This window comes from Eumetopias jubatus, unplaced genomic scaffold, assembly GCF_037043125.1.
Source record: "Eumetopias jubatus isolate StellerSeaLion01/CBP00866 unplaced genomic scaffold, mEumJub1_p1.0 scaffold_13, whole genome shotgun sequence".
NCBI classification, from domain to species: domain Eukaryota; kingdom Metazoa; phylum Chordata; class Mammalia; order Carnivora; family Otariidae; genus Eumetopias; species Eumetopias jubatus.
Genome location: NW_028274819.1, coordinates 36,996,894 through 37,023,903, shown reverse-complemented (window position 1 = coordinate 37,023,903; position 27,010 = coordinate 36,996,894). Strand labels below are relative to the sequence as shown.

The window sequence follows — 27,010 nt, the reverse complement described above, 5'->3', positions numbered from 1 at the left end:
CTGCAGCTCCCCCTGCTTGTGCTCCTTCAGCGTGCACGAGTTCTCTTTCTCTGGCAAATAAATAAATAAAATCTTTTAAAGAGATGAATCCCATTGAATGATAGCTAGCTATGAACTGAATGAATAGCACTATTGTCAGTGACTAAAGAAAAAAAAATCCCTTCTTAGCAATTTCTGGACTTAAATCTTAGCAACATCCATTCTTTGGAATAGGCTGAAGAAATCGCTATGGGGATAAACAATTAATATCCTGTCTTCAAAATGTTATGAGTAGGGGCGCCTGGGTGGCTCAGATGGTTGGGTGTCTGCCTTCGGCTCAGGTCATGATCCCAGGGTCCTGGGATCTAGTCCCTCATCGGGCTCCCTGCTCCTTGGGGAGCCTGCTTCTCCCTCTGCCTCTCTCTCCCTCTCTGTCTCTCGTAAATAAATAAATAAAAAATAAAAAAAACGTTATGAGTACCCATTTTTTTGAAAGTTATTCTATAACTGTGTTTTTGTTTAAATTATTCACCATGCATAATTATATCTTCAAGGAGCCATTGTAAAGCAAATATTGTTTACTCACACCATAAATTTCAGAATAGAATATTTAAAGCATAATAAATTTCAATTTACTCAATTAATGAAAAATAGGATATTTAGTAATTATTATATTCTCTCTTCTTTATTTCCTCTAATCTTAACACAGTGTATCTTTATGTATTTATACATAATTAGGATATCAAAAAAGGTAGAGATATACTTGATAACTCATAAACATTGTTTTGTTTTAAAGATTTTATTTATTTATTTGAGAGAGAGAGAGAATGAGAGACAGAGAGCACAAGAGGGAAGAGGGTCAGAGGGAGAAGCAGACTCCCTGCTGAGCAGGGAGCCCGATGTGGGACTCGATCCCGCGACTCCAGGATCATGACCTGAGCTGAAGGCAGTCGCTTAACCAACTGAGCCACCCAGGCACCCACTCATAAACATTGTTAACCAATGTGTTCTCTTTTAAGACATGCCAATAGTTGGCAACTTCCAGTTGCAGAAAGGTCATAATCATTTCTACCTCTCAATCAATCTTCTCTGACTCAGAAAGTTTGAAAGGAACTGGTTTGGTACCTACATCTCAAAGTTACAGACAAATCATTTTCAATTAACAGATCTAATTATAAGCAAAGTCTGTCATCCCTCTTAACTTTTTAAAAAGAAAAACAACTTCTGTCAAAATAAATAAATTAATAATAAATTAATGAATAAGTAAGTATTGGTTATAGATATTACCCAACATGAACAAAAGAGAAAAAACAAACTGCAGGGAAAAAATTATGAATAGAACACAGTGACTTGTTAAAGTAAAACAAAATATTTACTATTATGTCATTGGATTCAAGGAAAGGGAGGAGAAAGTGTGGGACTGAAAAATATTGGCTGAAATTTTTCCAAATTTGGCGAAAGACATAAGCCTATAGATTCAAACATGGATGGAACTCAAGGGTATTATGCTAAGTGAAGTAAGTCAGACCAAGAAAGACAAATATCATATGATTTCACTCAAATGTGGAATCTAAAAAACAAAACGAATGAACAAAAAACAGAATCAGATTTATAAATACAGAGAACACACTGATGGTTGCCAGAGGGTAGTGGTTGGGGATGGGCAAAATGGGTGAAGGGGAGATTGGGAGATAGAGGCCTCAGTTATGGAATGCACAAGTCACGAGAATAAAAGGCACAGTATAGGGAATATAGTTAACGATATTGTAATAGCATTGGATGGTGACAGATGGTAGCTACACTTGTGGTGAGCATAGCATAATATATAGAGTCAATGCTATGTTGTACACTTGAAACTGATGTAATATTGTGTGTCCACTATACTAAAAAATTCTTTTAAAAAAAGAAGCTGAGCAAATTCCAAATAGGGTAAAGCCAAAGAAATCCATAAAGATACACCATAATCAAACTTCCAACAACTATAGACAAAGAAAAAGATTTTAAAGCGGAGAGAAATGAGATTTTATCTATAGGGGTAAAACTATTTAAATGACAGATTTGTCATCATAAACCACAAAAGCCAAAAGGAAAGGGCACATTTTCAAATGCTGAAAGAAAAGTCATGTCAAATTCTATATCTGATCCAAATTATCTTTCAGGAATTAAGAGGAAATCAAGACATTCTCAGATGAAGAAAAATGAAGAGAATGTATCGCCAATAGATCTACCTTAAAAGCAAAAGATGTTCTTGAATAGTCATGCACTTGTTTTGCTGAAGGAAGATATAATTATTCTTATCCAAATTATATAAATGAAAAGTTGGAAGCTTAGAGCAATGAAAGAATTTATCCGAAGTTGTCCAGAGATAGTTTTATGATAAAAAATCAGTCATAAAGGAAAAACCATTTAACGAGGTTTTTATTTCCCCCTTTTTGTGTCCTTAGTTACACTTTAGTTCCCTCACCATAAAAAAATCATTGTTTTCTTTAATCTTTTAAAACCCTTAAATGGAATTATAAATGCCTTTTTAATTGTAATATGAAGTGTAATATTCCATTCATAGAACTAGACTATAAAAAAGGTATAATACATTTAACAAATTACAGAGACCATATTCTTCAAATATCCTGCTTTCGCTAACGTCTATAATGACAAACAGTGAAATCATTTTGAATCTACTGGGGCCAATTTACTGGTGCAGCGCACAAGGTCCAATGCTTCCAGCTATAATTAGAAAATGGCGCCGGCTCTCAATTAGTTTCGGTTACTATAGTAATTCCATATGTAACCTATGCCTGCCGACTAGTGAACTAGATCGTGTATCTTTTGTAAATTGCTCTTGTTAGTCACTTGTAATTTATTTTATGTTTCCAACAACAATTGCAAACCAGCAATGTCAGGAACACATGTTTTTGCAATTATTGGAAAAACAGACCAGAGAATGTGCGCCTCCAACCTCATCCTCACTATTGGCTATCGATATTTATGCAAACTACTGATTATTTTTGAAAGTCATCAGAGATTGTGAACATAATTTTTTTAAATACAAGATAGAAAATATACTTCCTTTTTGGCCCAGAATATTTATTGTGAAACTATGAGATTGCTTTATCTCTAAAGGAAACTATAAAATAATTTATAGTCTGCATTGTTTTCCCTGTTCTTCATTTTGATAGTCAATATATTAGTAATAGATTATTTGAAATTTTATCTTAACATCCATTGTGGATTCGAATTCAGTTAACATTTTTAAGGTACATGATGTATCTAAGATTAGCAAACACCTTTTTACGCATTCTTGTCCATGGCTGCATCTATATTCACTGAAAGCTAACAGTGTGCTGTTTTCTTATTCCATTTTGGCATATTGTCAATGCTCATAAATGTATGCATAGTCTCAAACAGAATATCTTACACAATAAGTATTGATAATATGTCAGATGCTTGGTATAATAATGAATATTTCAACAGCTATCCCATAGAGCTTTGAACAATTATGGAAGGTAAAATACCCAATATTGATCTACACATATATCTATACTTTACATATTGCTTTCCAGATGTATTTTCCAGATGTATTTTCTTTTAAGAAATAAAAAAATTGGTTCATAACATAAACACTATAAGCTAAATTGGTTCGTAATCAGTTTTAGTGCATTAAGTCACACACTGACATATAAGGAGGTGATCAAATGCTATTTGAATAAATAAATAAGTAAAAATTTGCAACGCAAATATGAACTGAAGGATATATAGTGAGGAGGCTTTGCTTTGCTTGTAGTGATAAACAAATATATTTGCCTTTAGGATAAATTTATTTTAAATATTGATATGTAAAACCCAAATTTCAGTACAAATTTCAGATATGTGCCTAACAATGAGATTATAATAGACCTCATTCAGAACTTGATAATCCTATCTGTAGTACTTGTATAAATGTAAAATACACACTGATTATTCACTTTTTATATCCTTATGCTTATACTTCTGAATTACTGTATATAAAATTTTCTAAGATTAAAGTCCTGATCATCGATGAGATAAAAAGATAAAACCACAACGTTTTTTTAAATTTTTTTATTGTTGTGTTAATCACCATACATTACATCATTAGTTTTTGATGTAGTGTTCCATGATTCATTGTTTGTGCATAACACCCAGTGCTCCATGCAGAATGTGCCCTCTTTAATACCCATCACCAGGCTAACCCATCCCCCCACCCCCCTCCCCGCTAGAACCCTCAGTTTGTTTTTCAGAGTCCATCGTCTCTCATGGTTCGTCTCCCCCTCCGACTTACTCCCCTTCATTCTTCCCCTTCTGCTATCTTCTTCTTCTTTTTTTTCCTTTACATATATTGCATTATTTGTTTCAGAAGTACAGATCTGTGATTCAACAGTCTTGCACAATTCACAGCGCTCACCATAGCACATACCCTCCACAATGTCTATCACCCAGCCACCCCATCCCTCCCACCCCCCACCACTCCAGCAACCCTCAGTTTGTTTCCTGAGATTAAGAACTCCTCATATCAGTGAGGTCATATGATACATGTCTTTCTCTGATTGACTTACACAATGAGATTTTAAAACACTGTAAGCTCCTTTGAACTCAAACCTTTACCCCAATATTAAAAGTAATGAAGCTTCAAGAACCAGTTGTATACACATTAATTATTGTAATTATTCGAGCTGCTTTCCCTTAGGGCCACCAGATTTCTAAGCCAAAAGGGCATTCTTAGCCCACTATGACAATTAGCACCTGATAAATGATGCTACTGCCACACTTCTAAGATAGTGATTGATCATTTCCAATTAATTCCTGAGAGAAATCAATGCTTCCTTCCTAGAGCATTTACGTTAACTAATTTATGGTAATATAAATATCCTATATCCACAATTATCTAGGGAAGATGGGCCATTCTATTTATAACTGGCTACTACTTTAGAGCATCAGTATACTTTTCAGAGCTCCATATATGTGTAAAAGAGTTATAAAAACCAAGGAAATTGAGCAATTTAACCACGGCAACTAAATCTTGACATTGATGAAGGTTGACCCATGTCAAATGCAACAAAGAAGCTTCAGAAGATTTTTCAGATTGTTGGGTTACAGCTTGAAAATGCTACCACATATTGAGGTTACCACTCTTTTTTTTTCTTTAAAGATTTTACTTATTTATTTGAGAGAGAGAGAATGAGAGAGATAGCACGAGAGGGAAGAGGGTCAGAGGGAGCAGCAGACTCCCTGCTGAGCAGGGAGCTCGATGTGGGACTCGATCCCGGGACTCCAGGATCATGACCTGAGCTGAAGGCAGTCGCTTAACCAACTGAGCCACCCAGGCGCCCCACCACTCTTTTTGTTTGGATTTGTCCTCCTTGTAGCCGCTAGGAAAATTATTTATGTTTCTTAAAGATATGACGCAAAGGGTAACACTCTAAAGAAATGTTTACTCCACTCCTATTCCTATTTTATTGTTTACTCCATTCCCATGCATTCAGTTATCAATTACTTAATATGCCAGTATGTCTAATGTTGTGGAGAGGACAAATAACTTGATACCAGAAAATTAGCCTTTGAACTTGGCGTCAAGTATTGAGGGCAGAAGTTAAGTTGGTATGGGTTAAAGGAAAAATGAAGACTTCTACTTCTGGCAAAGCCATAATTGCATGTTCAGTAGCGCTCAACTGCTACAAACATTTAGATTCTCAACAAAACATATTTTAATGCTTTGTTGGAATTTTAGGAAATAAGGAAAATTTCCAAGTCACCTCTTGCACCCTACCCCTCGAACCCCCTGCCAAACATATTATCTCCAAAGGTAGAGATATGAGTAGCATGCAAACCTGCAGCTTCATCTTTGAGCGTACAGCATTTGTTCCAGTCACCCTCAGTCATATGATTAAAAGTAGCTCACTAGTGCCATACTGACATTCCAGTTCGCTGGAAGGGAGAAACAGGGTGTAGGGCAAATAATTTCATATTCCTAGAGTGTGAATCCTAAGTTGGGCATATCAATTCTGCTTATATACAGCTGGTCAAAATAGTGTGAGGGCCATACCTAACTGCAAGAGAAACTGGAAATTTACTCTCTAATTGGGTAGCCATTTCTAGCTGAAATGTGGGGGTGAGATATTATATGTCAAAAAAGATATATGTCAAAACATGAGACTTGCAGGGAAAGCAGAATCCAGAGACAATTTAATAATACAAAAAGAAAAGTTACAAATAAGCTAAATGCCCTTGTTTAAGAAGAACAGAATAAAACAAAGAAAATAGATGAAATAATAGCATAAACATTTGAAAAGGAAAAAATGTATGATAAACTATTAGTTTACTGGTAAACATTATGTAACATTTAACATCTGAAGAGACTAATCAAAAAAAAGCAGACAGGCTAAGTAAAAAAACAAACAAAAATGAAACAGAACTATAGATACACTAATGACAAAAAAGCTAAGAAGATATTAGTGATAAAAAAATAAGAAACCACTTTGTTCCAATAAATTTGTAAAGTTAAATGAAATAAATTTTAAATAAATGTAACTTACTAAAACTGACTTAAGAAGAAATAGAAGTGTGAACAGCTCTTATAACCACTAACAAAATTTAAATTTTAGTTAAGTAATTAAAAAAAAATCAAGCTCAGATTGTATTAGAGAATAATTCTACAAAACTCTCAAGGAATTGATCATTCCAATTTTATAAAACCCTTCCATACAACAACAAAAAATAGAAACCGTCCATAATTCAAATGGTATGGACAATATATCTTAATTTCAAACAAAAGTAAGAATAAAAAATTACAGGCCAACTTCACTTATGAACTGAGAATCAAAAATCTAAACAAAATATACATGGAATTGAACAGAATATTAAAAAGTTAATACATTTGACTAAGTTGAATATCCCAGAAATGAAATGACAAATTATCATTAGAAAAGTTAGCATAATAAAGGTGGAAATAGACCTCAACATTTTCATCTCATTAAATGTAGGAAAGGCATTTAACTAATATTTATTTACGACTTAGTCTATAATCAGTGCAGATTTTATTTTTAAGGACCAAACATGAGAATGTTTGATAACTTTATAAAATCTAGAAATGGCATGTACATTTATTATAGCTGTAGAAATAGTGACATATGACCAAAAGATGGAAAGGAATACATAGACATTAAAATAGTGCCGAGGTGACAAGATACTCTTTTAATATTGTTATTGTGTTATTTATACAACAAAAATGTGTTTACTGTATTAAACTCTCAACCTCATTTTATTTAATTATTTTTTAAAGATTTTATTTATTTATTTGACAAAGCAAGAGAAGAAACACAAAGCAGAGAGCCCGATGTGGGGCTAGATCCCAGGACCCTGGGATCATGACCTGAGCCAAAGGCAAACACTTAATGACTGAGCCACCCAGGCACCCTTCTCAATCTCATTTTAACCTCATTTTCTTTTTAAATTTATTTTAATGGTCAAATCTAAATAATAAGTTTCATTCTTAGTTCTTATTATATTTTTATGTATAGTTGCTCTTCATAAATACTAATGGATTAAATTTAGATCATAATTTACAAACATGTATTATATTTATCAACCTAAAGAAGAGAAAATAAGTGATTATGCCTGTTTATAACTTCTGAAATCATTTTCATATGCATTATCATTTTACCTTTTAATTATGCTAAGTAGTAGAAAAGGTGGCATTTTTCCATTTAACAGATGAATAAACTCTCAGAGAGTGAAATAACTTGGTAAAAGTTATAGCAGGGGGTAATAACCCAAACTTAAAAGAATATTGAAAAAATATAGGGAATAAACTGAGGGTTGCTGCAGGGGAGGTCAGTGGGGAGGATGGGGTAATTGGGTGATGGGCATTAAGGAGAGTGCTCGACAGAATAAGCACTGGGTGTTATATGCAACTGATGAATCACTAAATTCTACCCCTGAAACTAATAATATACTCGATGTTAACTAAATTAAATTTAAATAAAATATATGTGCCAGACCCTGTGTTAGTTGGGAGTTTACAATGATGATACAGACCAATCACCTAAAATCACCTAGAAAGTTTGTGGAGCAATTTAAGTTAGAAAATATCCAGATCTACATTGGCTTTACCACATAAGAGCCATACAATGGTTGGACAAATGTTGAGATTAAATTCCTGAGTCTCAATTAATAAAATTGGAAGCTCACAGCACATTGCCCTGTCTTACAGAGTTTCTGCTAGATGATTTAATCGTCAAACTTTGTAAACTATATGACATCATACATATGACACCATACATGTGCCAAATTTATTCACCAAAAGCCAAATCTTAGGCATTTTCCATTAGAATCAGAATAAGTAGCCAGCACACAGACAACAGCATTCAGATTTGAAATAGTCTAATATACTCAATAAACATACAACCAGCCTGAAAAGTGCTAAGAGAGCACTGAGATGTATGTTCTCAAATAATACTAACAGCAATACAACAGACATGAAGTCATTTTATTTGCCAACTCAGGAGAAGCTTGAAGTTATTGTTTCTCATTCCTTCCTCTCCCTTTTTCTTATAGATTCCTAGAGAAATAAGATTGCTATAATCAATAGCATATTTTCAAATATTTAATTCTGTTTAAAATACGATAAAGAATACAGATTAAGTTTCTAATCCTGGTTTCATTTTATGCCTACCACATGCCAGGCACTGTGCTAGGCTCTGGGGAAAAAAGAAAACAAAACAGGTAGGGCTTCTCTTCCCGTGTTACTTATTTTCTTTGTGCCCTTGGGCATTCTTCTTGATCTCTTTCAGCCTAAGATTAGACAAGATTATCTATGTAGTGAACAGAACATAGAGCCTAAAATAAGATATGGTTAGGTATAAAAATGGATTTTAAAATTTTAAGTCTGTATCAATTTTTATCATTTTAAATAAGAGTGTGCAATATAGCTGCAGAAATAGGGAAATAACTTTACAAACTGTCATTCTCTAAAACTAAAGTTTAGAGTTATGGGATTTAGGGTTGAGTCAATATTAGGACTTGCCCCTATAGAACTTCACTAGGTTGTTTCCTGAAACAGTTCATGTAACTGACAAAAGGAATTGCCTTTCTTCTTGCATTAATGGCAAACAATCTAAAAGATGGTCTACATGGATTAGAGGTAGAAAAAGGAATCAGACCACAGGAAAATAGAACCTGCTACTGTTAACCTAGGATTATCTAAAAAAAAAGTGTACATGCTAGTGGAACAGCTTACTCCACGTTCTATTATAGAGTTAAAAATTCCACAAGATTATACAACTCTTCATTCTAACTACATTTCTGGAAATTAGGAATTAACTTTCTGAACATCCCTATATTTTCAAAAAAATCTTGCTACCAACTAACTTGGATAGGGACAAAAATATCTTTATGAATGCAAAGTTATATCCCCCTAATAAAAGTTAATAAAACACCATTAAGTTTGGTGATTGGGAATCACTCTACCAGTTGTGGAGCATCTGGGTAAACTCACAAATTAGGCTCCTACACACACGAGACAAATATTCTAAACTGTTCCCATACGGCAGCCACTAAGGAAAAAATGAGGAAATTTAACAATTTTAAACACTTCATTTAACATAAGAGGCAACTGTAGCACCAAGATTGTGATTTATTAATCTAGTCAGTGGCTGAAGCACTAAAATCTGGGTCTTCTAATTCATATTTGGTTTGATTGTTTTGTCATCAAATGCTAAATCCAAGGGCATATATTTGTATTTACTATACTTTAAGCAATTTTTTTTTTCTCATCCTTAAGTCAGTGCTTTAAAGTATTGTTTGGTAAAAAACAAAAAACAAAAGAAACCTGTTTGGTCTCTGAATTTCAGAGAGTAGTGATTTGCAGAAATTAAGAAACTCCTTGAACAATTTTAATACATGTTGAGGCTGGCTAATTGGTTAGGATACTAGGTTAAAAAGGCCAAAGTCCAGGGTTTAAACTCCAAATAGGCCAGTTAGCTTTTCAAACGAACATTTTTTGACAACACATGTTGTTGGTTAAAGGAAACTCTTCACTACTGAGCGGTGGGTAGGGGGGGGGGGGCTAAAAAAGTAAGCCATACTTATAGAAAAAAAGGTGTTTTTGTCACTTTTAAAAGTACACATCTTTTCAGCATTCTTAGGAAGAGGCCTTCTAATAAGCAAACTATTGTTAATCTCTTGGCTTTAAGTAGGATCCTTCCAATGTCACTCCTCTATCCACAAAATCCATGACAGTACAAGCCAGTTCCTTTACAAATTATAATTGTAAATTATAATCCCGCCTATTATAAATTAGCACCTAAAATAATATTTTGGACACTTGAACATATAGATCTGGAGCAAGCACTGGAATTTTAATTTTGTAAACTATACATACAAATAATAACAGAACGCTGCCCATAGTGAACTGGGGCCTGGGCTGAGACCTAAAACTTTTTTTTCCCCCAACTGCACTATCATGACCCCCTCCCAAGAGCTAACAACAGGTCTGTCCAGATGCTGAGACCAGGGACTTGGAAATCTCCATCTTGCGCCTTACAGGACTCCAGGGCAGTTAGCACTTCATCTTTGAGAGGTGGAGGGGCCTGACAGAGGCTTTGAAACCTGCCGTACAACTCCTCCCAGGACGCGTGTTGGGACTCAGCTCCAACCCAAGTGCCTTTCTCAAGGTCGTAGCGCAGATGCCGACCCCAGTCTGTAAGCAGACCCAGGTAGGCCCGGGAGAGCTCTGGATGGCGGCCTGCCACCGAAGTTAGAAGCCCGACTGGGAGGTTGTGGCAAAAGGCAGCCATGACATCTGACTTCGCCAAAAGCCAACGGACCAGCTCCTGACCCCCCTGTCCGGGCGTTTTGGGGGTGCCCAGCTCCAACTCTTCTCCTTGGGGCCGGGGAGACGACGGGGGAAGCAACAGCGCGGCCGCTATCACCTTCAGAAAGTTGTTCTGAGGCAAGCGGTCCCACAGAGCGCTGAGAAACCTGCTGGGGCCCTCGCCTTCGGCCTTCGGCACCTCCCGCAGACGCTGCAGCAGAAGCTCCGCCTGGGTCTTCAGCACTGAGTCCTCAAGCACCGAGTTCTCTCCGTAGCCGGTGAAACGCAGCATGTGGACGGCGGAGCGGCGGCGGGCGAGGAGAACCAGGCTGCCTTGAAGCGTCTCCTCGTCGGCGTCCGGGACGCCAGGGCCCGGAAAGAGCTGCTGCAGCAGGTAGTGATAGGCGGCATCCCCGAGGGCCCGGTTTTCCATCAGGCGCAGAGACAGCAGGAGGTCGCAGCGGCCCAGGGCCTGGAAGTTCGTCAACCCGGGGACTGGAAAGGACCCAGAGGTGCCCTCCTGTCTCCACCGCTTTTGCAGCCGCCGTTCCAGAGCCGTGCGAATGCGGACATGGCGGCCAAAGCGACTGTGGACGTGGCGCAGGTAGCGAGCCCACTGCAAGGCCCGGCGCACTGTCGCGGGGTCCCAGGGGCTGACGTGGGTCGTGCGGGAGACGGCCAGAAGCTCAGAGAAGCGCTCCAGGTGTTGCAGGAGCGATTCCATGGGGGCGTGCTTACTTCCGCGTTCACCTTGGAGACGCCGACTCTCTGCGTGCCGATTGGAGCGTCCGTGTAAGGATACGCCTCTGTACAACGCTATTGGATAAAGTCCTTATCAATCTGACATCTGTTTTCATCCGGGTATTTTGACCCCGGGAAATTTAAACTGCAGAAAAGGCCCGGCGGTTTTACGTTCAACGCCTGTATTAAGGAGGCTCTTAGGGCTGGAGGAGAATAAATGTGGGGCGTCCTAGAGAAAGTTCCCGGAGTCACGTGTGAGATGCTGTTAGTCACGAAAGTCTCCATGCTACCTTTCACTTTGGAAATAATCCCTAGTAGAAATTTCCTGAGCTTTGCCTGAGAGTCTGTGCTGAGGTTTATCATAATTGGGTAATGCCAGACATGGTGTTAATATTAAATGAAGGCTTTAGTTAACTCAGTTTAATAGAAAATGTACTGGCCTCCAATTAATTAGTGCCAGGCACTCTTAAATTCCGGCCTTCATGTTGTTCTTTCATTATTAAGAACTGAAGCCCAGATTAATTGGAACAAACAAAACTTGTTAATACTTCACTAAAAATTTTAAAGGAACTTAAATTTTCATTTCAAAATTGCACTATTTTTTTGTTTTCATTTTTTCCATAGCAAAATAGCTCAGTTGAATTTTGTTTCACACAAACAACTAATTGAGCAAAAGTGACAGTTAAGAGCAGATACCAAAAGCAAATACTTGACTAAGATTGTGGGAAGAGAGAGGGGAGAGAAATAAGGATCTATTTCAGGAATGTCATCTGGATTATTCACTCATTTATGCATTCAACAAATATTTATTTGCCAACTACTAGAGGTTGCATTGTCCAAATACCCACAACAATTTTTAACTTACTGATGTTGATGACACAGCTCTTCTGAGCTGAATTCCTTTACAGTCCTAAACATACTAGCCAAAACTCATTCTAATTTAAGTAGGCAGAATTGATGTTTTGTTTTGTTTTAACAAAAGGGAAAAAGAAACGAATTTAAGAAGGGGGAAGAGCCATGTTTCATTTATTAAAATGAGCATTCCCACATCTATACCCCTGAAACAAATAATACATTATATGTTAAAAAAAAAAAAGAAGAAGAAGAAGAAGAAAATAGTAGGAAGGGAAAAATGAAGGGGGGGAAGTCGGAGGGGGGGACGAACCATGAGAGACTATGGACTCTGAGAAACAAACTGAGGGTTCTAGAGGGGAGGGGGTGGGGGATGGGTTAGCCCGGTGATGCGTATTAAAGAGGGCACGTAATGAATGGAGCACTGGGTGTTATTCGCAAACAATGAATCATGGAACACTACATCAAAAACGATGTAATGTATGGTGACTAACATAACATAATAAAATAAAATTAAAAAAATGAAAAATAATTTAAAAATGAATAAATAAAGCAGTGATGCTTATGCTGTTAATTCAGTTTTATTATTTGATATTTATCAGCCCATACTCATTTGGTCCTGAAGTATTACTAGATTTTATGCCAGGAATACCATATATCCCAAAATTCTTTGTATTGGCTACTAGACACTTTGAGCCCAGTGTGCAGCCTGCCTTTAGGAAATGTACAGGCTTCACTAATTCATTTATTCTTCTGTTGAGCACTTATTATGTCACATCATGTAGATACTAGGGATTTAGTGATAAATAAAATAAATGTAGCCCTTGTCCTAGTGGAGGAATTCATCTCCTGACTTTGAAGAGAGACATTAAACAAGTAACCTCAAATTTGATAGTCGGATAGAATAGAGGTAGTTCAGGAAGACTTAGGTAATAAGGAGACCTCTTTAAAAAACTGGCTTTTCACCTGAAAGCTCAAAGATGAGTGTTGAGAATTGTTTTCATGGCCAAGGGAAGAGTTAAGTTGCGGATAACTGAGTTGAGAAAGTCTAATCCATTCAAGGAGGTGAAAGAAATCCAATAAAGATGCCTTTAGTTCAGGACGGGGTGAGACCTTATGGCAAGAATTGTTCATATTAACTTCTGCAGCTTCAGATCTTTCCACTTATCTCTTTAAAATACTATTTATTTTCAATCCTTACTTGAGCATTATAATGTATAAATTTATACATATTTCACATTAGCCTATTTTCAATGAACAATGTCTATGAAGTCCTCCCCTTTAGAAGAAAGAAAAGCCTAGGGTTTAGAGCTTCTCCTCAATGTTAGATTTACTTCAACAACATTCAGTGAGCATTAATTCTACTTCTACATATAGCTTCTACTATATGTAAAGTGTTGGGGATTGAAAGATGATTATGACAGGGCCTTCACTTTAAGAAACCTACAATCTTGAGCCAGGGGTGGGGAGGGGCACAAAACCACTTAACTATAATGCAAATCAGATGTTACATGTTTTAAAAATTGTAAGAATGATTCTTTGAGATGCCAGTTGTAAACTGGAGAGTCCTAGGGAAGCTTTATAAAGGACCAATACTTCATTTAGGCCTTAAACTCTTCGAGCAAACACGGAATAAGGGAAAATTCAAATGAGAGAAATAACAAGGTAAAACATAATGACATGAACGTGTACAGTATGGGCTACAAATACCAGGAGCAATCTCCCACTTCTTGGTTATGATCCCTAAGTTTCTGGGATACAGTAAATTATGATAGTGTATGGAAGGCCAAATCTCAGGAGATTTTTGTTAAAACGTGATAATCATTCAAACCATGGCTGTTAAGCAACATAAACAACTGAGGTTCAGAAAAGAGAGGACATGAGATAGTAAATGTGAAATGCTGTACTTAATATTATGACTGTCTTTTAATATCCATTCTATCATCCCTCCCACCCACTTTGAATGATAACAGTGCAATTTGGGATAGGGACTCAGCTCAGCTCAAGGGGTAGTGCCTGGTAATTTTGAGCCAATCATTTTAATCTGCTCCTCTTTTAATCCAGTAATTCATTTATGAACCCAGTCTTAAGACTTTCAAAATACAGAGTTTCCTAATGACAGAAATTTGTTCAAAAATAACCAGATGAATCATTTTCAATCCCTTAGGCCTAGATGATTCAGAGAATACTTTCTTAGTCTTGAGAGTCCGTAGAGCATGAACATTGACCATGAACGTGGACTAATATGAAGAGGAAGTGGTAATAGACCCCATCTGAGTGTATATAAGCTGAATATCAGGCATGCTTAAGAGCTAGTTTCTGTCTTCCTCTTGATACTGTTATATATTTATATGAAGCCCAAAGGTGCCACAGCCGTCTCCTTCCCAGAGCCAAGAGAATCTCAGAATCGCAAAGAATACATTGGATTAAAACAATCCTCAAACTAACCCTGTTTAGGATTATAGCCCTATATGTTCCCAGTTGTGGGGTGTGTGTGTGTGTGTGTGTGTGTGTTGTTTGTTTTTTTGTTTTTGTTTTGTTTTGGTGTGTGTGCCAGTTTTAGTTTCATTTTTGTCACTTTCAGCTAAATGCACCCAACTAGTACAAGCCCTGTAGGACACTATATGACATATATAAACAATACATTGGCTATTGCTGTTATTATATAAGCCTCGAAAGTATACATCTGCCCACATCTCTAAATTCCCCTCCTCCCAAAGGTAAAAGAGCAACCACCAACATTGTTATGGGCAGTGGCGAAGAAAAATTTATTGAAGAAAGATGCGGCTTGCTGCAGCAATATTTACTCTTGGTCCTGCAAGTTTTCTAATAGTCTTGTTCAATGCACTGTAAAGACTAGAAAAATCAGATTGGTTTTATTCTCCAGGTTAGGTCTAAATCTTTGGTCCTTTTAAGATATACAATCAGCTGGAAATTATAGGACACTGCAGCTGAGAGACCAACAAAAACAAAATATTCTGGTATCTCTTTTTTCTACTCTGAACAATGTCATAATCACATATCACCACATTAATTTCAGCTATCTGGTTGTTGAAATAATATTTTTTCTATATGAATAGGTAGGCCTGGACGCCCCTTCTTCAGGCAAAACAGACACAGAGGGTTTTTCCTTCATCCAGGAACCTGCTTCATGGAAGGAAAGTGTTTTGACCTTTTTACAGTACCCCCAGGGGCAAATATTATGGGCAATGATTACACCTGATCCTAACTCCATTACCTCATTCAAAACAGTGGTAAGAATAGGTCTCTCTGTATTCTTTAGTAACAACAATAAATAACAAGCTGGTACACCTTTTAAAAAATTATTATTAAAATATAGTTGATGTATAATGTTATATTAGTTTCAGATGTACAACATAGAGATTTGACAATTCCATACATTAAGCAGTGCTCACCACAATAAGTATAGTTACCATCTGTCAAGTTGGCACAACTTTTGAAGAGAGATTTCTCATAAAAACTTTGCAGACATATTTGTCATTTTTTTTCCCAACAATGCAATCTATCTTCCTGAGAAGCCTGTCATGGGTAAGGGGCCCAGGAAGTTAGTAGAAGAGTTCCAGATGTCTAAGAAGGACAGAGCATCATCCTAGTGAATTCAGAGGAAGGTGTTGGAGAAGGGATTAAAAGGTAGGAATCTCCTTGTACGCATAGGTGTAGATGTCTGCTCCAAATCTCTTTTTTTCACAAATTTGAGACACTCGTTTCCATTTGCACTGTATGTGGCTTTAAGTGGTCTCAAAGCTAGTAGTAGAAAGACCATTCTAACAATGCATAAATATTCTGAAAATCAGAACTTCCATGAAAACTTTGAAATACTTGATACTAGGAATTTTTGGATTCAACATTCACTTACATCATTATAATAAGGTTTAACATTATGTTGCCTTTATAAGGAAAGAAAGCTTTTCTTTAAATATAATTTCATTTTGGGGTGCCTGGGTGGCTCAGTCGGTTAAGTGACCAACTGTAGATCTCAGCTCAGGTCTTGATCTCAGGGTTGTGAATTTAAGCCCCGCATTGGGCTTCACGCTGGGTGTGGAGCCTATTAAAAAAAAAAAAAAGGACTAAGTACAATCTCATTTCTTTTTTTTTTTTTAAGATTTTATTTATTTATTTGACAGAGAAAGAGAGAGACAGCGAGAGAGGGGGAGTGGAAGAGGGAGAAGCAGGCTCCCTGCTCAGCAGGGAGCCCGATGCAGGGCTCAATCCCAGGACCCTGGGATCATGACCTGACCTGAAAGCAGACGCTAAACGACTGAGCCACCCAGGAGCCCCACAATCTCATTTCTTATAAATTTTGATTGGTTATAAAAATTGTTTTATCCATTTTAGTTACAACATTTTTAGTCAGTGTTGACTCTCAAGAATATGAAGAGAACTTAACGTCTTGATCAGGAATTGTGACTGATCCTGCCAAACATAAAACCAATACCCAAAAAAATCATGGAATCAAGATTTTCTCTCTAAAAAATTTCAGAGTTTTGAATGTCAGAAAGAAGTTCCATATAAATTTAATATGTAGAATCATCTCTATGCATACTAGTATTCTAAGAAAGTGCAAAAAAAAAAAAAGTTTTTTCACCCAGTCTTCTATACATGGCTCCCAAAACCTCTTTGTTGACTGCCAGGTGCCACAGTGTGAAAAGCATGGAAATAGTGCCCTAACACAGGCGTTCTAATGCAGTTAGCTAAGGAAAGGGGACAAAAGAAAGGGTATTGCAATTCAAATTAGCCTGCCTTCTGTTTTTGTAAATATGGTGGGGAGAGTTAGTTGGCTCTCTCCTTTTGTACTTCCCATTTCGCTTCATCTGTTTTCCGCCTCCTTTTCCCTGCTCTGCACAGAGGGACTGGTCTGATCCTTGATGGTAGCAACCTCTTCTCTTCCCCTCTTTTTGCTGCTGAATTGACCAGTGAGAGGCATTAGCAAGCAATCAGAAGGAGAGACTTGTAGCGTTTTCTTTCTCTGCTCTCTGCTAAGGCCTCAGGATTCTTGTTCCTTCCTCTAAAAGTTCTAGAATGCCCCCTATCCCCCACCCCGGAGCTTTTGATAGCAACTATTCCTCCTGGCGGCCCTGGGGACTTGCTGGTGTTGCTAATCCCTGGTTGCCTTCACATACCTTATTGATGCCCTTAACCCTGGCCATACCTTTGTAAATACTGCTCTGTTAAATTATTTTTAAAATCCCTGCTGACTGTGCCTGTTTCTTGCCAAGACCTTGGCTGACATAGTTATTTGAATTCTGAGCCATTCCTATAATTAACATAAGTCTGTGAGTCATAATATTATCAATCAGTATATGTTTAGGGAATGCTGAGTAGTCTATCACAATGATTCCCAAATGCCTTTCATTGCCACACACTGCTGCCAATCTATGACAAAATCATTATTACTACAGTGATACATGACATATGACAGAACAATGTGAAATGTTTTCAGAGACATAATTAATTTAAGCAAATTGCTTTATAAAGCAAAGGTGATACTCAGTGGTAATTTTGTGTTTTCTTTATTTGGAAAAATTAAAGTTTGCTACTATTATCTTCGACACCTACTTTAGGATATATGTGTGTGTGTGAATAGATATATGTTTATATCTAGATATATAGGTAGATTATAAATCTGTGAAATCCATAACTCTGAAAATCTCCTGTCTAGTGTAGGAAATGGTAGTGGTGTTTATGAAGACCTTGGAATATTGTACTAAGTAATAGGGTCTGTGTTCAAATGGCAATCAAATGCTATTGACAATTTTGGGGCACAAGAATGTCATGATCACATCCGCTGTAACACAACGTAGACAATTGGTTGTAGCCAGCTGGGGCAAATGGCTAGAGATGGAGGTCCAGTAGAAAAATATTGCAAAGGGTGCCTGGATGGCTCAGTCAGTTGGGCATCTGCCTTTGGCTCAGATCATGGTCCCGGGGTCCTGGGATCAAGCCCCACATAGGGCTCCCTTGTTTAGCGGGGAGTCTGCTTCTCCCTCTCCCTTTGACCCTCTCCCCTACTCATGCACTCTCTCTCTCTCTCTCTCTCTCTCGCTTGTGCTCTCTCTCAAATAAATAAAAGCTTTTAAAAAAGAGAATTAAAAAAAGAAAAATAGTGCAAAAGTGTATAAAATGACAGTTTCACTAAGGAAGTAGCAGAGGAAACATTAAGGAGGCATGGGGAGAGGGTGGTAAATAGATTTGAAAATTCTTTGTGAAGAAGCATCAATTTCTTGCTGGAGAGGAGAATCAAAATTATCTGGCATATTCTCTTGCAAGTGATCGGTGAAGCCTCTTTACCATTGGAATGGGATGCTTGGATTGGTATTGATTTAGACTGATGTAGTTTTGAGAAAAAAAGAAAATAAAAACTCAAAACATGGCTAAGCAGAAATTTTTATGAACTTGTTTAATCCTACACTTGATCTTAGCCAAAAGGCTGAGAAGCGATGAACTTGTTTAATCCTAGACTGCTGTCATTCCTTGCACTCTTTAGGATCCCCTAGATTAGCATATTAGGTAATAGAACAAATAATTAGTAAATAGTATGGTAACTCCAAAAGACATTTTGGTTGCATGAGGATTGAGTTATTAAAAACATGGGTTGAAATATGCAAACGGAAGAATTTTAGCAAGAATCTCTCCCCTCCCTTAAATAATCTCTAATGCAATTCCCAGAATCTGAATATTTACCTTAATATCTCTTGGATTGTTAATATTCAGAAACTACTCAAATACTTGAATTAATCACACTGGAAGAAGCTCTCCTGACTTTAATCATTTTGATATTTTTTCCCCGGCTTGGCACATGTTTGGGGTTTTGTTTTGTTTTGTTTTTTGTTTTTGCTTGGCACATGTTTTGAAAAGAAATTCTATATGTGAGGGACAATGATGAAATTCATGTTGACAGTGGTCAAATATATTATATATGGTTTTATCACTATATATCAATACACAGATTATGCATCCTTCTTTACTTATATGTGTGTATTTGTATAGAAGTAAATGAGATGAAATTTCTAATAAGAGGATACTTGAGCCAAATACTTAAACTATATTTATTTTTAAGGTTTCTTTTACAATTGGTGATTTCTTTTTCAATTATCCAAACCAGAAAGAAAAAAAAAATATATGAATCAGTTTTTCTCTTTACCTTTGAATTAGGAGTTTGATTTCCATGCAGGAGAGCTCTGTTATAATGTCTGGATGCCTTTATTTTTATCCCACAGTTATCAGTATATTGCTATATAACTACCTGCCAGGAAGGACTTTTTTTCTTTTTTCTGGTTCAATAACTTTTTAAGTGTCTGTTGTTCCCATTTTCAAGTCTCCAAAACTTTTATGTGAATTCTTTCAGCACATTTTTTTCATTATTTCCCAATCTTTTTTTTTCTGGATGGCTGAAGTTTCCAGACATATAACCTGAAATGTCCTGAGAGAATTAATATATAAAAAAATAAAGCTAAGGAAATGGAAAGCAAAGTATGCATGTATAATACATGTGTATAGATACATAAATTCATTTTAAATTTTCCTTGAAAAAGCAATAGGTAAAATCTAATTTCCTTATTAATATTCTCTCAACAGAGTGGCAAATATGGTAGAAAACTTATCAAGAAACTTTCTTTTTTTTAATAATTTCCAGACCTAATCTTCATTCTTAGATTGGGCTAGTCTGTTAATATCATTAATGTCAAGGAGTGTTTTCCCCAAAGATTCCTAACATTGCAAAATAAACTGGCTGAAATAAGCCAAATAAGTGATTAAAACAAAATTCACAGTATCACAGAGACATTTTATTGGAATGTAAAAATTCTTTCTGGTAATGTTTTTATCAGTAAGTTATAAAATTTTAAATATAAAGGGAGGCTTTAAAGGGAATATTCCACCAACAGATTTGAGGGAAACACTCCATTTGAGGGGAGAGAGAGAGAGAGATGTTTGAACCAAAAGTGCCATAGCTAGTATTTCTTTTTTCTTTATTCTTTTGAATGGACTAATGAGAGTTGTAATTTTCTACCAGTTTGTGTATCTTTACTTAAACAGATGCAGTGAGTAAAGGTCCCTATTTCTCCTTATCTTGGTGTGATGAGTCTTCACCTTTCCACTAGTTGATGTATTTTGGTATTCATCTGTTTTATTGATACTGGACATAGAGGAGGAGATGTATACAGTGGAGCAACATCTCTTTTTTCCAGGATGTTCATAGTACCTGGATCCATTTAAAGACATTTCAGTATTCCGTAGACAATTCAACATGTCAGAAAATGCCAAGAGTTCAGAACAAGACAAAATTACTGAGGGAATTGTAGGGTAGCAAGAAAAAAGTAATTATAATAATAAAGGCAAGGTTTAAAAATATATATGTAGCAAGTTAAATTTGACTGTATAATGGGAAACATTAAGAAACTTTTTTTTTTTCAGAGAGATACTTGCCTAAACAATACTGTTATTGAGATATTACAAAGTTAGGGATTACAATCAACAGTATAATTTTTTAAAAATTTGAAAACGTCAAATTTTATAGTAAAAATTTTTATTAAAAGTTGTAACCTAATATCAACCTAAATAAAGAGGTAAACTGAGGCAGGCTCAAATTACCAGAAATTGAGTTTATTCGGGAATAGCAGAGGAATTGCAATTTGGGAAATGCACACTCTAGCAAGCTACATATAGGTGAGTCCATTGAAGGTTTGGAGTGGGCTGCTTTTATGGTCCAGGTGTGCAAAGAGTGGGGAGCTCACCCACAGTCCAAGCAGTATGTTCATTGGCTTGAGGATGGAGAGGGATTCTTAGTGGATGTTAATTGGTCAGGAGATAAATCTCCCTCTGTAAAGCAGGCATTTATGGGAAATAAGTCTCTCAGTTCTTAATTCTGTTCTTCTGAGGGTGTACTCATGAGATTCCCCATTTCCTCCTTCCTGGTTCCATTGTAGGTTGAAATTCTTTCGCCAGTGTAATGTTCTTAACTCTTTCTAGTTCAAATAAAATTTTCTGTTGGTGGTGTTCTTGGTTGTAAAAATACAAAATACACTTGATTTTATTCATTTAAGTGAGAAAAAACAATTTGGTGTTTTTATCCTCTGCCCAACCAGGAGAATACCAGTTAATATTTGCAATTCTGTATAATGAGAAATGATTTAAGTGAACTCTGTGTTTTCCTCTAGCTTTACAATGTGATGATTTTAATTAGCTCTTTTTATAGATTTCAATAAAAAGGAAAAAAATAGCTGAATTTTTGAATGAATATCTCTACAGTGTGCATTAGGAAGGATTTACCTTTTAGTGCCTATACCAGCTGCCAGATTTTCCTTTACTGTCCTCTACTTTTTCAAACTTAAAGTACACTAAATTTAGTTCTACTGCAAGTTCTAGCAGTTCAAGTATTTTCAACTTTAAATCCATCTATGTGTTCTTGAATTTTGTAATCTCATTAGGTATATGGTTGAAGAACATAAACTATGAATATTAAACTGATACCTAGATGATAGGAAATTTGAAGGACTCCCCACACAACATTAAAGGAAATAAGCAATTGGAACTGCCAAAAGAAAAGTCTGTTTTGAGAAACAGAGTCATAGGACATTTGACTAACTGTGTTAAATTGTTTTTGTATGGCATCTCTTTTAGAAAGTAATCCAGAAATCAAAAACCTCCTTCATACACCAGCTTAGTGAGGTAGTATTAGCAGAGTTCCAAGTTTGTTTTCTCGTTCTAAACTTTCCTCCCTTCCTCTTTTCCCCTTCCTTCCTTCCTTTCTTTGTATCTTTCTTTTGATTTTTTTTCTTTCTGTTCACTCCTTTGTTTTTATATATGGTCGAATAAGACTCACCAGCTTTGCAGAATACAAAGCACTCAGAAAAGGGAGGTAATATTATTTTGGGTATATAGGAGCTAAGAAGTAGTGGAAAATATATGGAGGCTTTATTTTATGATGTTTTCTTAAAAAAATATATATGCACCTTACCTCTAACTTGACGAAAGTCATCTTATTTCTATTCCAGAACAGTCTTGTTCTTTCTTAACCACTTTAGGACTCATGTTTCTTGCACCTGGAATCATTGTCTTCCCTTCTGCTTCGCATGAAACACTTCCTACCATGCTACAAAACCTAAGTCAAATCTTACCCCTTTTATGAGTTTTTCCTGATAACTCCAGCTGAAAGTAATCTATTGCACTTCCAGATTCCTGTAACACTTGTGGTTGGACTGTTAATTTGTCATTTACTATTTACTACCCTTTACTACAAGTTCGGTTCTTTTTACGATGCAAACAGCATAATCGTTTAATGACATGAACCTACTGGATCCATTACCAAGCCAGGTATATTGCTACTACAAGGATTCAATAGTCCAGGTTCACTGTGCAGGGTCTCTCCTCCACAAAAACAGTATGAATAAACAACCTAATTACATTTTCAAGCGGATGTGTGCATCTTAGCTCTAACTTCACCTTTTTGAATGGGATGACTGTGTCTTAAGGGCATTTTTAAAGTCCACAATAATTTTTACAGTACCTTGCAGGATATAGGAATGCAAGATGATGGACTGGAAAGGATATGCATTTTCTTAGATGGTAAGACTTCTTTTCAACAGACGTTGAGCTTCTAAAGGAGACGGACTAATACTTTGAACCTTTGGTTCTTAGCATAATCACTGTTATCTAGTTGGTGTTTAGTAACTGTGTGTTGAGCTCAACCAAATTGTGGAATCAGACAGACCTGGGATTAGTATCAGTGTTGATTTACATTTACTTTGGACAAGTTACTTAACTTTTCTGAGTCTGTTCCTTCATCTATAAAGAAAAGATAATATTTGTCATAATGTTGTTATGAGGGCTCAATGAAATCATGTTTGCAAAGCACCTAGCACACAGTTACTAGTCTACCATCTATGTATAATTCCTATTAGAGAGTTCTTTCCTCTTTCTCATTAAGATATATATATATATATATCTTATATATGCATATATATCTATGAATAGGCAGACGGGATTGAGAAGGATATTCTGGCTATGAGGACTGGCAATATGAAAAAAATGAAGTGAGCAAGATACATTGGAGAAATAGTGTGTTCATTTTTTCAACTAATACTTTTTTTAAAAAGATTTTATTTATTTGAAAGAGAGGGAGACACCAGGAGATAGGGAACACAAGCAGGGGGAGTGGGAGAGGGAGAAGCAGGCTTCCTGCTGAACAGGGAGCCCGATGCGGGGCCCGATCCCAGGACCTTGGGATCATGACCTGAGCCGAAGGCAGACGCTTAATGACTGAGCCACCCAGGCGCCCCACAACCAATACTTTTTGAACACATACCATGTACCATATTATGTCCTAGGGATATAATAATGAATATAATAGATTCCACTTCAGCAAGACCCAGTCTAAGAGAGAAGAAAACTTTGAATGGTCATAGTTATGATTGGGATACTGGGTGTGGCACTTTTAAACAGGGTCCCAGAAAGAGTTGACACTCCTCCTACTGAAAGGGTAGACCAATATTGCACAACAGAAGGAAGGCTATGTGACTCCTGAGGCTAGAATTCAAAAGGCCACACAGCTTCCACGATTCACTTGGACGGCTTGCTGTCAGGACATTCCTCTAGCAACACTCCCTCTAGGAATCTGGCCACCATGCTGTGAGAAGGCCAGTTCACATGAAGAAAACTTCAGTCATCCAAGCCCAGACACCAGATATGTACGAGGGGCAAAGTCTGCAGATTATTCCAATCCCCGAGTTTTCCCACCTGAGACCCCCAGGCATTTTGGAACAGAGATAAGCCATCCCTGCAGTTTTCTGTTTGATATTTTCCATAGGGTTTGTTAGCAACATTATGTGGTCGTTGTTTTACACCATTAAATCTGGGGTGGTTTTTTACACGGCAATAGAAACTGGAGCATGAGGTGGTACCTGGACGAAGGTGTTTAATTCAAAATGAGGCTAAAGGCTATGAGGTCATTATCACTTAATGGTCCAATAATATTTTAAAACCCCTCCAGTTAGAATTATTTAAATACTTTCCTTCCTAAGTAAGTGTAAAATAACTTGTAAAGTAACTCATAGGTCCAAGTGATAGGAAATAAATAATAAATAATGTAAAATTTACCCATTTTTTTCTAGATAAAAAGAGACATTCTTTCTCAATGTGTAGTGTCTTTCTGTATCTTTATTATGAAACTAATAGATAGACTATAAAGAGTTAAATAGTTAACTGTATAACTATTCCTCGTGGTTAGGAAATAAAAATTTTCATTAAAGAAAAAATATACTGATGCTTACATCTGAATTAATAACCAAATCTGTTAGAAAATTAACTGAACTGAAACTTGAGTTATACTATTAAGAGCCCACACTTCTTAATTTCTCATCCAACACTATCTAAAATCTGGTCAGAGCCTCATCCCCACTACTAGCCTCTATGATCTGAATAGCCAGGCTCTCCAGACTGCCTCTCATTCCCTATAGACCATACTCTTTCGCACCTCCACTTCCAGGCTCAACTCCCCTACGTTCTCCTGTAAGGGTCACCCCCTCCCCCGTGCCACCTGCCCTGATTCCCAGAGACATGCTGACCTTGCATCACTTTGCTTTTCTCCAGGCGGTCGTTTGTATCAATATTTGGCATTTATTTCGTTTGTATCAATATTTAACATTTATTTCATTCTGTGTTTGGCTAATTCTTCATGTCCATTTCCTTCACCAATGGAAGATTTTTCAAGGGGAACGACTGTGTCTAATTCATCTTTGCATTCCCACAGGACCTATCTTAGGTACTTAATAAAGATTTCCTACCTGATAAAAATACAGAAAATACTCTGAGGTAAGTTTGTAATATGGCAAGAAGCCTTCCAAAAACACCGTTGGAATCTCCAGCGATTCTTTAATTCCAAAATTTGTTCAAGGAACTTGAAAAACAAGAACAACAAAAACAAAATTACTGTACTTTGTTGGAATTATAAACTCTAAATTGTAGAAATTGCCAATTTGTTTTGGAAAAAATAGTGTCTCTGGTCATAAAGACATCTGCATAATTCCCATACATAATTTGGTTCCACTTATAAGCTCTGCCTCAATGAAAAAAATTAATGTATGGTTTGGCAGGCCTCATCTGCTCACTCAGCAGAAAAAAAATTAAACCAAACCATAAAATGTAAATAATATTCTTTCTTGGTACAGAGCCTAGCTCTATTCTCTTACCTTCTCTGTGTCTGGCACAAATATTTAAGTTAAATGTTAAATTTTAATTAGCAAAATTAGTGCAATAATTGAGGGTGAGTATATGAGATTTTTATAAGTTACTTAATAATTCCGAGGAAGAGTGTTAAGTGAACTTTATGTCTATAGCATGTTTTTGTACTTTCTGTACCTCTTGGATCATACTTTTTTCCTGTTATTTCATAGAAATATTATTCAGTAAAAAATAAAAGTATCTTTATGTGGCATCATATTGTCTGAATAAAACTGCAGACCAAAGTTATTCATTCACAAACAAGGAATGAAAAATGTTCCCAAACAAATTGGAAATTTCTTATTTCCATCACATCCATAATTTCTACAAACCTTAAACCAGAGTATATACTAGCTGTTGTCATTTCTGTAGAACTTGGGTCCCAAACTTGGCTAAATTTCCTGAAACTTGAAGCTTTCCCTAGTCTCTTTAGGAGTTGCTGCAACACATGTCATTAATGAAGGGAGTTGGTTAACCTCCCTGCTATTGTTCTTAATTCAGCACATGACAGACACCAACCACCCATTAAGGAGGTCTGCCTAAGGCACAGAATGTCGAAAGTAAATATCCAATGAAGCAAAGAGGATGATGTAAGAAAAAGAAAACAGAGGACAGAATTGTATAAAGGAGAAATCGGATGAGTGTGAAGAGAATGTTCACAGGTTGGAGAAAAAAAAACAAAACACCCAGCGATGTATAATCCAGGTAAACTATAAAAAAATTACTGGAGTTTAAAAACAAAATAAACAAAAAGCCCCGAGAAGTAAACCTTATGCTTTGACAAATCCACAACCACGTGGTAAAGCAATATTAACAAATGAAAATCATCCCCATACTTTATTCATAAGCTACAAGATGTAGGAGCTAAAGAAAATTGCTGACAGTGGAAATAGTCAAAGGCAGTTCACGCTACAGTGGATCTCATGCAGAGGTATCGCTTATTACTTTCCCACTGGTGGTGGCTGTCATGAGTTTGTGTGTGTGTGTGTGTGTGTGTGTGTGTGTGCGTGTGTGTTACTCACAGTGCTTACATACTTTTGTACTCTACGCTGGATATTTTCATTTTTACTCTATTAAAGTTTTAATTTTTTACTCTTCTTTAGTTTTCTCTCGTACCACATATTTTGAGATAACTTACAAAAATTCAGGAGCACAGGGAAGTATGATTAGTATATTTCTACAGAAAGGAGATAGCGGGAAGGAAGGAACATTCTAAGAGAGGAGCACAATGCAGCGGAATCTGGTAATCACGTAAGAAGAATGATTCTGGAAATGTGAATAAGGTGAAGAAAGGGAAATGGGATAAAAACGGAGTTCTCCATCTCTTCCTTCCGGTTTTATACATTTAAAGTTTCTTTTCATGGCAGGACACATCAG

The 27,010-nt window shown here is 36.5% G+C and overlaps 1 protein-coding gene and 1 pseudogene across 1 annotated transcript; both read right to left on the bottom strand.

Annotated features, from left to right (window-relative positions):
* Window positions 1-10,347: 10,347 nt before the first annotated feature.
* Window positions 10,348-11,549, bottom strand: FANCF (FA complementation group F). The gene has a single exon (XM_088017834.1). It carries the CDS (start codon window positions 11,526-11,528, stop codon window positions 10,452-10,454), a length of 1,077 nt encoding a protein of 358 aa, XP_087873960.1. The 5' UTR covers window positions 11,529-11,549; the 3' UTR covers window positions 10,348-10,451.
* Window positions 11,550-18,780: 7,231 nt separating this feature from the next.
* Window positions 18,781-18,857, bottom strand: LOC114220057 (U2 spliceosomal RNA; annotated as a pseudogene).
* Window positions 18,858-27,010: the final 8,153 nt, after the last annotated feature.

Bases quoted from the DNA above. Each gene is read 5' to 3' on its own strand.
- FANCF (XM_088017834.1), bottom strand. From the start codon at position 11,528: ATGGAATCGCTCCTGCAACACCTGGAGCGCTTCTCTGAGCTTCTGGCC.